The 14,990-nt window shown below is 36.4% G+C and overlaps 1 protein-coding gene across 5 annotated transcripts in view; it reads left to right on the top strand.

Annotated features, from left to right (window-relative positions):
* The window catches only part of cald1a (caldesmon 1a), a 48,614-nt gene extending 34,283 nt beyond the window's left edge, over positions 1 to 14,331 (top strand). For 2 of the 5 annotated variants that reach the window (XM_058078056.1, XM_058078059.1), the window contains exons 4-15: positions 636 to 1,005; positions 2,006 to 2,197; positions 2,704 to 2,825; positions 4,292 to 4,565; positions 5,333 to 5,470; positions 6,951 to 6,994; positions 7,141 to 7,216; positions 8,667 to 8,810; positions 8,891 to 8,986; positions 10,983 to 11,051; positions 11,448 to 11,484; positions 13,266 to 14,331. In XM_058078056.1, coding sequence (XP_057934039.1) covers positions 636 to 1,005; positions 2,006 to 2,197; positions 2,704 to 2,825; positions 4,292 to 4,565; positions 5,333 to 5,470; positions 6,951 to 6,994; positions 7,141 to 7,216; positions 8,667 to 8,810; positions 8,891 to 8,986; positions 10,983 to 11,051; positions 11,448 to 11,484; positions 13,266 to 13,279 — 1,576 coding nt within the window. In that variant the 3' untranslated portion in view covers positions 13,280 to 14,331. Of the gene's footprint in view, positions 1 to 635; positions 1,006 to 2,005; positions 2,198 to 2,703; positions 2,826 to 4,291; positions 4,566 to 5,332; positions 5,471 to 6,950; positions 6,995 to 7,140; positions 7,217 to 8,666; positions 8,811 to 8,890; positions 8,987 to 10,982; positions 11,052 to 11,184; positions 11,236 to 11,447; positions 11,485 to 13,265 lie in introns of all 5 variants that reach the window. The other 3 variants (XR_009130365.1, XM_058078057.1, XM_058078058.1) reach the window with 3 other exon arrangements.
* The last annotated feature ends 659 nt before the right edge of the window (positions 14,332 to 14,990 follow it).

Here is a 14,990-nt window from a genome sequence, read left to right as displayed (position 1 = left end):
CTCTTCAGTGGTTCCCTTTTGTGTGCGTCCTGCAGTTGTCATGCAACAATAGCATCAGAAGAGCAGGATGCAGACACATAACCTCGCCCTGAACAGCTGCTCGTCTTTTTTTTTTCTCTTTGTTCGTCTTTTGCTGCTGTTTTTTTAAAAAAAATCATCCTTTCCATGCTGGAATCCAATATTCCTTTTTTTTTCTGATTTATTTTCAGTGCAGTTTATTTTCAAACATTTCTGTGGCGACGACCTGACTGCAGAGCCAAAGGCTGACAGTTTGGCTGCATGGACAGGTCCTCACCACAGACATGTCCTCCTGGCTTTCTCAACTTTGATTTCTTTAGCAGCATTTTTGTATTGTTTTTAGAGGTGTTTGTGTATTTAAAAGGTTATTATTTGGGGAGTCGGTTCTCACACAATGCAGTGTCACACACTCACCATCAAATCTTCAGCTATAAAGACATGAGGCATTCTTAGTTTTTATTTGAGTCTGGCGTGAGCAGAAAACGTCATAAAATATGCTTGGGAACATCGGTTTACCAAAGATGGATGCAGATCCTGTGATCCATGACTGTCTAACTTTTAAAACAACTCTTAACGAGACGAGATCTTGTCCTCACGTGTGTGTCTTGCCTCCTCAGTGTTACAGAAGGCGACTCCGTAAGCAGCTCCTACCGAGGCGGCAACGACGACAGCGAAGACCAAGCCCTGCTGGACCGCATGGCTAAGAGAGAGGAGCGGCGCCAGCGTCGTATGAAGGAGGCGCTGGAGAGGCAGAGGCAGCTGGACGCTGAGATGGAAGGTCAGCCAGATCCCGACAACGACGGCAGCTCTGCGGAGAAGAGCAAAAAGTACAAGGAGGAGGAGGAGGAGAGGCCATCATCCTGGCGCCGGGCTCGTTACCGTGATGGCGAGGAAGAGGAGAAGGAGGTAGTGGTGACAAGAGAGGAAGAAGAGGCTGCTCCTGAAGAGGAGAGGATGACGGAGAAAAGAAGTTACCTAAGAGAAGAGGTGAGTCTTTTTTTCACCAGCCAATAGGAAGACCTGGAAGGCACCATTTTATCCAATCCATTAGATTAGAATGTAAGCATTATGTACTGAAAAAATAGGGAAATTGTACATTATTTACTGAAAAATTAGGCTGAAAAATTATGCTATAGTAAGGTAAACTTGCTGAAAAAAACTACAAAATTAGGAATAATGTCCATAATTTATGGATTAAAATGTGATTATTGACTGAAAAATTGAGAATTATTTTTTATGTGCAATATATACTGAGGGATTATGGGAATGTGCATTATTTCTTTATAAATTTGGGTAAATATTGGGAAAATTATTTGCTAAATATTTGAGCGCATTTGAAAAACATATATGGATTAAAATCAGCTTTTTTTTTTGAGAAAAATGTGCATTATTTCCTGGCAAATGTTAGACAAACATATTTTTTTATGTTTATTAATATTTCTAAAAATATCAGAAAATGAAATAAGATGTCTTTTATTTTCTGGATTAATATGTATTCATACATACATTTATAAATGTACATTGAAATGTGAAAGTTATGTGAAAATGAAAAAAAATGTGAAAACCAAAATGTGATCAAATTTTTTTTGAGGGAATCTCATTTGAGATTTTTTTTTTTTTTACTAAAAATATCAGAAGTATTTTGAAAAATAAATGCTGGGTATTTATGAATAAAATGTGCTGATTACCCCAAAAATTGCAGTTTTAAAATTGGAAATAAATCTCCATTATTTATGGATTAATATGTAGTTTATTTGCTTACCAAATTTGGACAATTTATATAAAATGTGCACTACCTCGGAAAAAAACATGTCTATTATTTATGGATCAGAATCTGCTTTTGGGGAGAATATAATGTAAATTATTTCCTGAAAAATCTGAGGTGGATTTGGTGTTGCTAGGAATCAAGCCAGGAACCTAAAATACAAAAGACGGTGTGTTCATGGTGCTTTCATAATAAAGTTCCTCATTGATCCTCGTTTCATAGGAGCTCACGGAAGAAAGAAGTCATTCGCTAGTCAGTTCAAATCAGGCCGAGTCAGCAGATGTAGTGGCTGAAGAGGCACTCGAGGGCGATTATGTAGACAGCGCCTCGGGGAGCAAGCGTATGGTGCAGAGAAATGACAGTGAAGCGGACAAAGAGGTGTGTGAGATACTGCACTCGCACGAGGACAATGAGGTATCTACACTCTTCACTAGATGTGTCCACTACAAGCACTCCACAAAGTCACTCTCGGGCAACCTCGGCAGCATCTCTGCCGATTCAAACGTGTTAGAGAATGGATGCTGAGATTACCCACGTGCCCTTGATTGTCACTGTGTGATCTGCAGCTTCATAATCCAAATCAATAAGATTCATGCTATGCTTCACTGAGTGGTCACTGATTGTGTTTTTTTGCACATCTTGCACCTGCGTGCTTCATTACATTACACTTGACTTTTGCTCCACATACTCGTCAGTCACTCTTGGGAGGAAGATCACTGTCTTATCACGGGGTCAACACAGAACCGGATCTCATGATAGCGTACCTAATGTTGCCTACTCCAAATCCTCCACTTGTCTAGGGACTCTGACAAGTAGTCCTCAGGCTTGCAGTGTGTAATATGATGTGTGTCACTTCATTCCAAGACCCCCTTGGTCTAGTTTGTTCCACACTAACTGTACCGATGTGTATGTGTGTGCAGCTGACTGAGCCAAGCAGGAGCGTGGAGGTTCGCGAGGAGCAGAGGAAGCAGAACGGAGGTCTGCATGAGGACGAGGAGGAGGCCACTCCAAAACAGTACAGGAAACCCGAGAGGACACTCAGGTACCAAATTTGGCTCCTCATTAAAGATGCATGACATGAGCACTGAAAACAACAGTGGTATTTAATAGTGTGTTTATATTCCGATGGTGAAAGCAGATAATGCGGGATTAACTTGGCTCATATCAGTTGTGCTGTAACGTTCTACACCAAGGTCACTAAAACCACTCTTACCTTTCAAAATAAGCAACACTTTAATGTGCAACTGCAGGCCATACGCTATTAAGGCAGGCAAGTGGTGCCACAGGCGTCAACAAAAGAATTGAAAGGCATATCTGAATCAGATTAGAAGTTCTTTTTGTGTACTCGGGTCACCAAGCCTCAAGATGAAGCCTTAAACCTGAGATAAAAATGTACGTAAGTCTTTTAAGGTATTTGCAGCTCTTGTTGAGAAAATCGTACTTAAAAAAAGGAAAGTACGTAATTAAAATGTGTATTAAGAATGAGAAAAACTTCAATAAGTGCATTACTTACAGATAAATTAACATGAAAATTGTACTTATTTACTGAAAATTATGATAAAAATTGCATTATTTACTGAAAAATATGATGAAAATATTTATTAAAAAATAGCATTATTTGCATAAAAATAGGGAACGTATGACATTATTTTGTGAAGAAATATGAGAAAAAACTGCAAATTTACTTTGCATATTGGAACACTTGAGTGAGAAAAATTTTCATATTTAGGTGAAAAATGATGTTTTATTATTCAGTTTTAAATATTGAGAAAAATGTGTTGAAAACACTGAAAAATTGGGAAAACATTCAATATTTGCATTTTTACTGAAATATTACTGAAACATTGAACAAAAATGTGTGTTTGTTACTGAAAAATGAGGGTAAGGTATTTGCAGCTCTTGCTGAGAAAAATTTACCCAAAAATAGGGAAATATTTATGAAACAAAATAGCATTATTTGCATAAAAAATGAGGGAACGTATGACTAAAATTATTTTGTGAAGAAATATGAAAAAAAACTGCAAATTTACTGCAAATATTGGAACATTTGAGTGAGAAAATATGTCATAATTTGATGAAAATTTTTTTAAATTATTATTCACAGTTATGAATATTGAGAAAAATGTGTTGAAAACACTGAAAAATCGGGAAAACATTTAATATTTGCAATTTTACTGAAATATTACTGAAACATTGAACAAAAGTTAGTTAGTGAATGAAAAATGAGGAAAAGTGTGAAAAATGTCCATTATTTATGCATTATTTGGTGGAAAAATGGGGACAATTGTAGAAAAATATAATAATATAATATTTCTAAAACAAAAAAAATTACTGAAAGTTTTTCGCAAACTAAAGCCTTTAGTGGACTCGGGTCACCAAGCCTTAATCGTGAAACTTGAGGTGAGGGGTAACAGTATCTTTAAAGGTGTTTGCTGCTCTTGTGTGTTGTTCAAGTTGAAATATTCAGACAGTATCCAGTATCAAACGTGTCTGTCCGTCCTTCCCCAGTCGAGGCAGCATGCGTTCAACCGAGGGGTCGGTGGCTGACGAAGATGACGACGATGCGGCCGCCCGTCTGGAGGCCGAGCGCAAGCTGGAGGAGCTGAAACGGCGCCGCGACGATGCTGAGAGCGAGGAGTTCGAGCGCATGCGGCAGAAGCAACAGGAGGCCGAAGCCGAGCTGGAGGAGCTGAAGCGGAAGCGGGAGGAGAGGAGGAAGGTGCTGGAGGAGGAGGAGAGACAGAAGAAGCAGGAGGAGGCTGACAGGAAGGCCAGAGAGGAGGTGCAAAAGTCTTCTCTTCTGGAAATGAACTCACTTTTTCTTGACTTTTTCTACTTTTCTTTCAAACACTTATTACGTCTATGGCAGTTACCATGGCGACCACAGAGAACAGGTCTTTTGAGGAGACCTGGTCTCAATATTAGACTTAAAATGGCCACTTCAATAATCCTTTACGTCATCTCTCTACATTATGTCACGAGGATACATTTCGATATTGGCTTTTTTGCCCAAAACCGGCTCTCGATTTCCGATACCGATTTGTGTAACACGACATCTCCTGTGTTGGAATGAACCAATATTGTATGTGTTGTATCAGCATTTTTAAAATATTGATTTTCATAATCGAAAAATACGATACCAACAATCGATACTGCATTTTAATGCTGATATTTGGCCGATACGTACCAGCGTTAGCTTCTTGTTTAGCCGTCATCAAATTATAAAGAATGTTGTTGTCACACGCTTTGCTCCGCATCCTCCTCGTTACCCCGACTGGCTGGTCTTTGTTGGTCTTGGCGGCGGCGCACCCGCTTCTTGCTGCTTTTTTGTGTGATGTTAATGAGGCCTTTTGGTTTGTAATTAAAAGATGGCCGAGGGATAGGGAGATACTAATTAAGCGAGACGAGGCGGCTCAGAGACGCCTTGCGCCGTCCTCTTTTTATGAATACATGTACAAATGGTCCGTATGCTAATTGCTTGAATGTCTGAAGATTTTCTCGTGTGAACACGCACACGCACACACAAATAAGACTTGTGTGCTGCTGCAGGAGGAGAAGAGGAAGATGAAGGAGGAGATTGAGCGGAGGAGGGCGGAGGCAGCAGAGAAGAGACAGAAGGTGGAAGACACGGTGGACGGCGAGGACAAACCCTTCAAGTGTGTCAGCCCTCGAGGCTCCTCCCTCAAGGTCGGTCATTGGAGTGTTTACCATGTTTACACAAACACGGACTATTTCTCAATGGCAACTTCCATCTTCTTCCCACGCATGTCCAGCTTTATTTTGTTATCCTGTTCACTGTAGGTATAACTCTGTGTGTGTGTGTGTGTAGGTGTGTTTGTGTTTCTAATTGACACCTTTAAACATAAGCTTTAATGTTGCATCGTGATGCAGTTTGACTTTAAGGAGATTTTTCCTACATCTCTATTTATTTCACAATTATGTAGTAACTCATACCTATTTTCTTCCTATTTTTTCTGTAAATAATACTACATTTTTGGTAAAGCATATTAGATCTGATTTTCAGTAAGTAACTAATGATCTTTAAGTACATAATATATAATGCCTGTTTATGATGTTGATACTATTATTTTTGCCCCCAATTTTTTGGTAAAAAAAAAAAAAAAAGAATTTGGTAATTCTAAATTTGTTTCCAATTTTACAGGAAAGAACGCCTATTTTTATCCCATACTTTCCCCACTATTTTTTCACCATAATATTTTGCCTATTTATTCTAGAGCTAATATCTATTTTTTCAGGAAATAATACCCATTTTAAGTAACTAATAGACATTTTTTTCATATTAAAAAAAAAATTTAAATAATGCCTACTTTTCCAGAAATGTTGTCTTATTTTTTCCCCAATTTTTTGGTAAAAAAGAAGAATTTGGTAATTCGAAATTTGTTTCCACTTTTACAGGAAAGAACGCCTATTTTTATCCCATACTTTCCCCACCATTTTTTTCTTTTTTCACCATAATATTTTGCCTATTTATTCTAGAATTTTTGGGTAGCTGATATCTATTTTTTTCCCTATTTTTTTAACAAACAATACCCATTTTAAAACATTTTTTTGCATAGGATAATCAGAAAAATGATCATTTTTACCCCTGTTTTTTGGTAAATAATGTAAATTTGTTACCACTTTTCAACAAAGAATGCCTCGACCTTTAAGTAAGGTGCCGCAGCCGTGCATTGTGGGACACAAGCAGCGAGGATGCAGGAAAGCCACCAGGGGTTAAGAGGATTACTGTAACTGCCTTCGCATGGCGCAAGCTGTTAAAAATGCATCTGAGAATGGGGAATTTCCTGTCCAGGGGTATTTTGGGAACTCCCACATTGGTTGGATGGCAAAGCAAAGGAGGGAGAAAAGAGAGAGAGGGTTGTTCGCACATTTTTTTTGTCCCTTAAGTTGTTGTGTGTGTGTGTGTGTGTGTGTGTGTGTGTGTGTGTGTGTGTGTGTGTGTGTGTGTCCCCTTTGAGCCTCTTGTTGTATATGATAAACACTCTTTTGAGATTCCCACAGTCCACTGATGTTTCTTTTCTGTGTGGGAACAATCAACCTTCAGCTTATTGCATGTTGATATCATCTGAGACCAAACTCTTCTCTCATTACTGCAACACGACCGCATCTTGTATTGCTCACGGCTCTTGGAACGTTTGTTTAACAGATTGGAGAGCGAGCAGAGTTTCTCAACAAGTCGGCACAGAAAAGGTAAAAAAAAAAAAAAAATCAATAAATAAGCTTGTATTTGTGCTTGTAAAGCACCACAGTCCACATGGCCTGGCTGGGATGCGCAGTAAATGCCCAGGGAAAATAATGACTTCTGTTTGTATTGTTGTTTTCCTGTCCTCCAACAGCACTGTGAAGACATCTCTCTCTCCCGTGGTGTCCAAGATCGACAACAGGTTGGAGCAGTACACCTCAGCCGCTCAGGTTAGCGTTGGCTAGAAACATTTGGAATGGAACCTCTTGGATTGCAACCTTTTGTCTCCATATTTTCACATTAATTTTGTTGATGATGCATGTTTGCACCATAATGTTTGACATAAATAATGACTTTTTTTTTAGCTGAGGCCAAATTTTCAGTAAATAATGCTCAGTTTCTCCCAAAATTCAATAAATATTTTATAAATTTTTCAATAAAGAATGCCATTTTATCCTTATCTTTGTTTATTTTACCCTACATTTTCCCCCAAATTCTCCCAGTTTTTGAAGGTAATGCTTATTCCTGCTGCCCCATTTTTTTGGTAGATTTTTTTGTAAATCGTATCATTTTTCAAATTTTTTTATTGAAAATATTTTAAAATACACATTTTAGCATACTTTTCCCATTAAAAATTTGTCTTTTTGTACTTTTGTCTTTTTGACTTTTTTTCATTTTTTTTTCACGCAAAGCCTATATTTTCAGTGCTTCTTTTTAATTGCAGTAAATATTGCACATTTTTTGTAGTTCTGATATAAATAATGCCTCTTTTCTCATTTTGATCCCATATTTTTTATTTTATTTTTAATTAAATGTACTTTAACAATAAAAAACAGTTTTTTACGTAATGGCAATTTTTCCTATAATTTTCCAGAAATATTTTTCAATCGATAGATCGCCCCTCATTTCCATAACTTTATTTTTTCTTATTAAATATATTGAAAATAGTAGTAAATATTGAACATTTTTTTGCAGCCGAAAAATATTTCTCATTATTTTCCCGTAAAAAATAATGCCTCTTTTTTTCTTATTGTTTTTTCCATAATATTTTCATAATGACATTTTTATTTAATACTTTTCCAATAAAAATGCCTGTTTTTTCCACTCCATAAAATATTTTTTCTCATATTTTAGTAGATAATGGTCTTTTTAAATATTGTTATCCCCTATTTTTTTATTAAATGCATATTTTTCTATAATTTTTATTGACTAAATAAATTTTAGAATTTTTAAAATTTTTGATGCAGGTGATGGTTATAGTTCCTGTACTTTTTTCCTGCCAAATTCCCTCAATTTATTAGTAGATAAATTCCCCCCCTACCATGAATAATGTACATTTTGCCCATTCTATTTCAGTCAGGTGCCACTAGTCACTTCCTGAAGATGTTGATACTGTAGAGTAGATTTACGAGGTAGAAGACTAATGTTGTTGAAGAGTGAAATGTCAGAAAGTGAGTGATGAAGGTGTTTGTAAAGCATCCAGAATGGCATCGTGTCGCAGCCTGGTGTTGACATCCCAGCTGACCTGTGATTCACTGGCTCCCTCATTCCTTTTTGGCCCCCCTCAGCAAATTTTTCTCAGTTGATTTGCAAAGCGGTGCACTTTGTGGCGGCGGCTGCGGGGAATTTGTCACCGCTGTCAGCGACCCAAATTAAAGCCGCCAACTTTTGTCGCCGCAGAGAGAGAACAAGGAGTCCCGATCTCCTCGCTCGGGCACCGTGGACCTCCCCGTGGTCACCGACAGCATACGGAACATCAAGAGCATGTGGGAGAAAGGCAACGTGTGCAGCACACCGGGAAGTGGCGGCAGCAGCGCCCTCAAGGTGAGAGAGGTTGGCCTTCCGGCAGGGCGAGGAGATGCTTTTCAGCGCCGCTTCCTCAACTTTGACCTCTGTCCAAACAGGAAGCAGCTGTCATAAAGACGGGTGTGGCGGGCCGCATCAACGACTGGCTGAATAAAACCCCGGAGAGCGGCAAAGCATCGGGAGGAAGGCCATTGGTAGGTCGTCACCATGGCAACGCCTGTCATAACTCACAATTGACATTCAGGCAGCATTTCACTCCGTGTGTCCACTGGATCACATCTTTACTTTCACTTTACATCATTGCCTTTCAAAAAGCGTGCCGTCATTTTATACACACTCTTTGTGTAGACTGTACTTTAAGTATTGTGTGTTTGGCGTCATCTAGTGGCCACGGTGAAAATAACAACTACTAATGTAATTTAATGCTTTTTTTTTCTCCTGCATTTTCGGTTATTTTTCCACAAATGTTACAGTAAATAAGACATGTTGGTAATTTTTCAATACGATGCCAATATTTCCCAGATGTTTTACCATTTAATTACATATTGTTGTAATGTTTTATCCATATTTCTCTTTTTTTTCATGATTTCTCATTGATCGCAGTTCAGTAATGCCAACTTTTTTTTTAACTTTCTCTTAATTTTTCAGGAAATATTACCTATGTTACCAGTAATGTCATTTTTTTCCCAGTAGAATGCATTTTTTAAAAATATTTTTAAAAACGTTTTGCAAAAAATGAAGACCGTTTTTTTTTGCTTTTCAATTTAAAAAAAGTGCCATTTTCCCCCATCACTTCAATAATAATGCAATTTTTTCCCCCATCTGTTTTCTCTCAACCTTTTCAAAAATAATGTACATTTGCCTCAAGTCATCCAAAATTTTGAATTAAGTTCCTGAAATGTCCATAATTTGTCAGTATCTCGTGGCCATTTTTCAGTTGTAATCCCTTTAATTTTTTATGAATAATAGCCATTTTTCCCCAGATGTTCCACTGAGTGTTCCAATGATTCCTTTGATTTTTCAGTAGCAATTTTTTCCCTCAAAATTTCCAACAAGAGACATTTTTTCAATAGTTCAGTAGTAGTAGTAGGTCATGCCACTTTATTCCCAATTTTTCAGTAATGTCCATGTCCATATTTTATATAATATAAAATATATAATATATTTAAAAATAATAAAAAAATATATAATATTTTATATAATAGCCACTTTCAGAAAATGTATTTTCCATAATTTTTCAGTAGATAATGCATTTTTTCCCCATTTTTTCATGCTAATGTTCCCCCCTTTTTAGTAAATAACGGCCATTTTGTTGAGTAGGTCATGCCACTTTATTCCCAATTTTTCAGTAATGTCCATGTCCATATTTTATATAATATAAAAATATATATTTAAAAAGAATAATATATATATACTCCGGTTTCCTCCCACATTCCAAAAACATGCTAGGTTAATTGGCGACTCCAAATTGTCCATAGGTATGAATGTGAGTGTGTATGGTTGTTTGTCTATATGTGCCCTGTGATTGGCTGGCCACCAGTCCAGGGTGTACCCCGCCTCTCGCCCAAAGACAGCTGGGATAGGCTCCAGCACCCCCCGCGACCCCTGTGAGGAAAAGCGGTAGAAAATGAATGAATGTATATATATATATATATATGTATATATATATATAATATTTTATCTAATAGCCACTTTCAGAAAATGTATTTTCCATAATTTTGTAGTAGATAATGCAATTTTTTCCCCAATTTTTTCATGCTAATGTTCCCCCCTTATTAGTAAATAACGGCCATTTTGTTGTGTAGGTCATGCCACTTTATTCCCAATTTTTCAGTAATGTCCATATTTTATATAATATAAAATATATATTTAAAAATAATTTTAAAAATATATAATATTTTATATAATAGCCACTTTCAGAAAATGTATTTTCCATAATTTTTCAGTAGATAATACAATTTTTTTCCCCATTTTTTCATGCTAATGTTCCCCCCTTTTTAGTAAATAACGGCCATTTTGTTGAGTGTCTTTTGCATTGGCTGTGTGAGTCCCAAGCCAAGTGAAATATTCCTGAGACAGCAGGAGACACAGCTGCGTCTCGGTGATGAAGTGTCGTGTTGAGTCTTTTTGTCTTCTCCGTGATATCTGTCTGCTGTCAAACGGTTATTTTCCCTCTTTCTTGCTTGCCAGGACCTGAAGCCTGTGGACGTGACCAATAAGAGGAGTTTATGGGAAAACAAAGGCTCCTCTGTACCCAAGGTAAGCATCCCACAGACGCAACATTTAGGTACACGTCTGATAATTGCTGTTGTGGCGTTCGTGTGTCTCATATCTGTGGGACATTTTGGAACACTGTTTGTGACAACCTGTTGTGTTTGTGTTTCCCTCAAAGAACTCATAGCTAATTGATATCGTCATTAAAATGTGGGGAAAGCCTGAAGAGGTAATAGACGACAAACTTTGCTGCCACACTGTTTTGCTATCTTGTCATCAGCAGTTGGACGCAGGAAGTCGTAATGGTTCATACTCTAGTACGCCCTCTAGTGGCTCTTCTTCTTAGCTGCCATTGGCTGTTGGCACACGTCTTCTCCTGGTGTGACAAAGGAAACGTTGTCGCCAGGATGGACGTTCATTGTCTTTGTTTTTGTGCGGCAGGTGGCGGGCAGAAGCGACACCAAATCAGTCACTAATGGTGAGTATCTGGTACATCACTTTATGGGGGGGCATGAAGGAGGGCCATGAAATAGCTCGATGCTAAGTCAACATCAGGACAAATTAGGAGATTAAAAGCACCCTGTGATGAAGGCCTTGTGATGAAGGATGCTGCACACGCTCAGTTTGGATGTCATCATCGTGTCGTACCCAATTCTCACTTTTTAACTCATACTGGTCACTTTGTTGGGGCGGAATCTCACCATTTCAACTTCTTATCACACAGTTCGTAAAAAGGTGTTTATCTCGTCTCTATATGACTTTCATAATTATGACTTATCATCTTAGAATTTCAACATCTGTCTCGGAATTATGACCTTTTTTATATCACAACATTCTCATCATTTTTACTTTTTATCATTGTTTTTTTTTCTCATAGAGAAACTTTATCATGTCATTTCAACTTTCTACCTCATAATTTTGACTTTTTTTTCTCATAATTCAGATTTTTTTCCCCTCATAATGTTCTCGTGTAAGACTTCTTATCATGTAATTTCAACTTTTTACCTCATAATTTTGACTTTTTATCTTATAATCTCAACATTTGTCTCAGAAGTAGGGCTTTTCTATATCACAATGTTCTCATAATTTTAACTTTTTATCTCATAATCATGACTTTTCGTCTTATAATTTCAACATTTGCTTCAGAAGTGACTTTTTATATCACAATGTTCTCATGATTTTGACTTTTTATCTCATAATTCGGATTTTTTTTTTCCCACATAACGTTCAAGACTTTTTATCATGTCATTTCAACTTTATACCTCATAATTTGGACTTCTTATCTTACATTTCTATGTCATAAGGTTCTCATAATTTTTACTTTTTATCATAATTATGACTTTTTGTCTTGTAATTTCAACATTTGATTCGGAATTGACTTTTTATATCACAACATTCTCATAATTTTGACTTTTTATCTCATAATTCAGTTTTCTTTTCTCACATAACGTTCTCATAAGACTTTTTATCATGTCATTTCAACTTTCTACCTCATATTTATGACTTTATCTTATAATGTCAACATTTGTCTCAGAATTAGGACTTTTCTATATCACAACGTTCTCATAATTGTAACTTTTTATGTCATAATTATGACTTTTTTCTCATAATGTTCTCATAAGACTTTTTATCATGTCATTTCAACTTTCTACCTCATAATTATGACAGTTTCTTATCATTTCAACATTTGTCTCAGAATTACGACTTTTCTATATCACAACATTCTAATAATTATGACTTTTTATCTCATAATTATGACTTTTCCTCTTATAATTTCAACATTTGTTTCGGAATTTACTTTTTGTATCACAACATTCTCATAATTTTGACTTTTTATCTCAGAATTCAGATTTTTTTGTCTTCATAATGTTCTCCTAAGACTTTTTATCTTGTAATTTCAACATTTGTCTCAGAATTAAAACTTTTCAATATCAACATTCTCATAATTTCAACTTTTTATCTCATAATTATGAATTATGAATGAATGAACGCTTATCTCGTAATTGACTTTTATATCATGATTTTTATCTCAAGATTGACTTTCCCGACTTTCTTACTCATATTTCTGACTTTTTATCTCATTGCTTTGATGTTTTATATGATAAATCTGATTCATCATTGGGATCTTAGTTTCTTTCTTTCTCATCCTAGCTGATAGGACAGCATAGCATAGCTAATATTAAAGCATGTATCAGTTGTTGTTGTTGCAAATAGGTATATTGTGACTAATTTGTCTTTCCTCCCCGCCCTCCTCCCCAGGTATGGGCCACTAAAGTCGGCAAGGAGCCTTTCAAATCCAGGACCACGACAATCTCAAGACTTTGGCTTGACCACCAAATAATGACCACGATCCCAAAGAGGGAGAGGAGGGACGCCTTCTCAGCGTCTCACGTTTTGTTTGTCGGCCCCTTTAGGTGCCTTTGCACATTTCTATTTCCTTTCTAAAAAAAGAAACCAAATGCTGTGAAGATTGGACTATTTCTCCATCCATCCTGCCAGGGCGCAAAATGAATTCAGCAGTTTGTTAGAAAACTCCTTCAATTCCATCGGCCATCTTTTTTTTTTCTTTTTTTTTAATTTATATTTCAAGCAAAAGCTTCACACATTTTGGTATTATTTGACAAGCAACCACTTGAGGATAGAACTATAAGCACTTGTAGAGCTTAGTCACATTGTACAATGGTCTGATCCTATCATATCTTTATTATATAACATCCTTTATACTCACAATTTTTTTCTTTTGTACTCATCCACAAGCAGTGTTGGCTACACAGCGAGAATTATTTATGTTGAAATCTTCACACATTCCTCTTGAAAGCACGTGATGCCTTCGCTGCTTCAGACGTTGACGTATAGATCACGTAGGAAGCAAACTTGAACGCCGAGTCAGGGTGCCTACACTTAAGTACTTTATCTGGCCTTAGGATTGCAATGATGACAGCTGAGGTACTCAAACGCCTCACTTTTGAAGGAAGTGTTTACGATTTGTTCTTCTTACATCTCTGCTCCCGAGTCAAGACAATCACATTCCATACGCTTCCTGATAAAAAGAGCAAGGGGGGAGGGGGGGTCTGGACCAAAATTCTATAGTTTTTATTTTATTACATTTTTTACAAGCTTTTTTTTTGTTTTGTTTTTGTTTGATCGTATTTAACCAGACACTTTGTGTAGGCTCCGCAACGCTACAACACACACTTTGCTAATTAGTGTGTGTGTGTGTGTACATGTACACAATGTCACGCAAATGGACACCTTCCAACTGGATGAATGTCAACATTGTACTCTTTGACAGCAACAACAGTAATAAACACAATGATCTTTCAAAGCGCTTCCAATCTTTCTTTACATGAACTTGGGGTGTCTTGTTTTCATTGGCCAATGGCACAGGGTGCAAATACAATTAAAACAATAAATCACATAAAAAGCTAATTAAATATGTAAAAGTGGGGCCCTCACCTTTGATTATTTCATGTGTCTTAAATGTAGTGTAAACCTCCAGCATTAAAAGAAAGTTGAAAAAAATGAAATAAACAACATACTAACCCAGGGGTGGGCAAACTTTTTGACTCGCGGGCCGCATTGATATGACAAAATTTACCGGGGGGGCAGACAGTAACAGTAACAGTCCACCTGGTATTATTGTATCTGTAAAATTGTCATGCAATCTGCTATTATTATTTATTATTTTATATTTATATTTAAATATTTTAAAAATAATAAAATATAATAATTACAATAAAATTAAAATAATAATTATTATATTATTATTATTATTATGTAAAATATGCAAATATAACAATAATATGATATATAATATAATAATTAGCATTACTATAATTATAATAATCTAATTATTATTATTATTATGTGCTTGTGTCCCTTTTTTCAGGAGCACTTTGTAAACAGACCATGTCAAAAAACGAAATTGATAAAACCATCAAAAGGTTGGCTCAGGCCATGATGCCAGGTTGTATGTTGAGTTTA

This window comes from Doryrhamphus excisus, chromosome 7 (assembly GCF_030265055.1).
Source record: "Doryrhamphus excisus isolate RoL2022-K1 chromosome 7, RoL_Dexc_1.0, whole genome shotgun sequence".
In the NCBI taxonomy this organism is placed as follows: Eukaryota; Metazoa; Chordata; class Actinopteri; order Syngnathiformes; family Syngnathidae; genus Doryrhamphus; species Doryrhamphus excisus.
The sequence above is the reverse complement of the archived record's forward strand: the minus strand, read 5'-3'. Positions and strand labels throughout refer to the sequence as shown.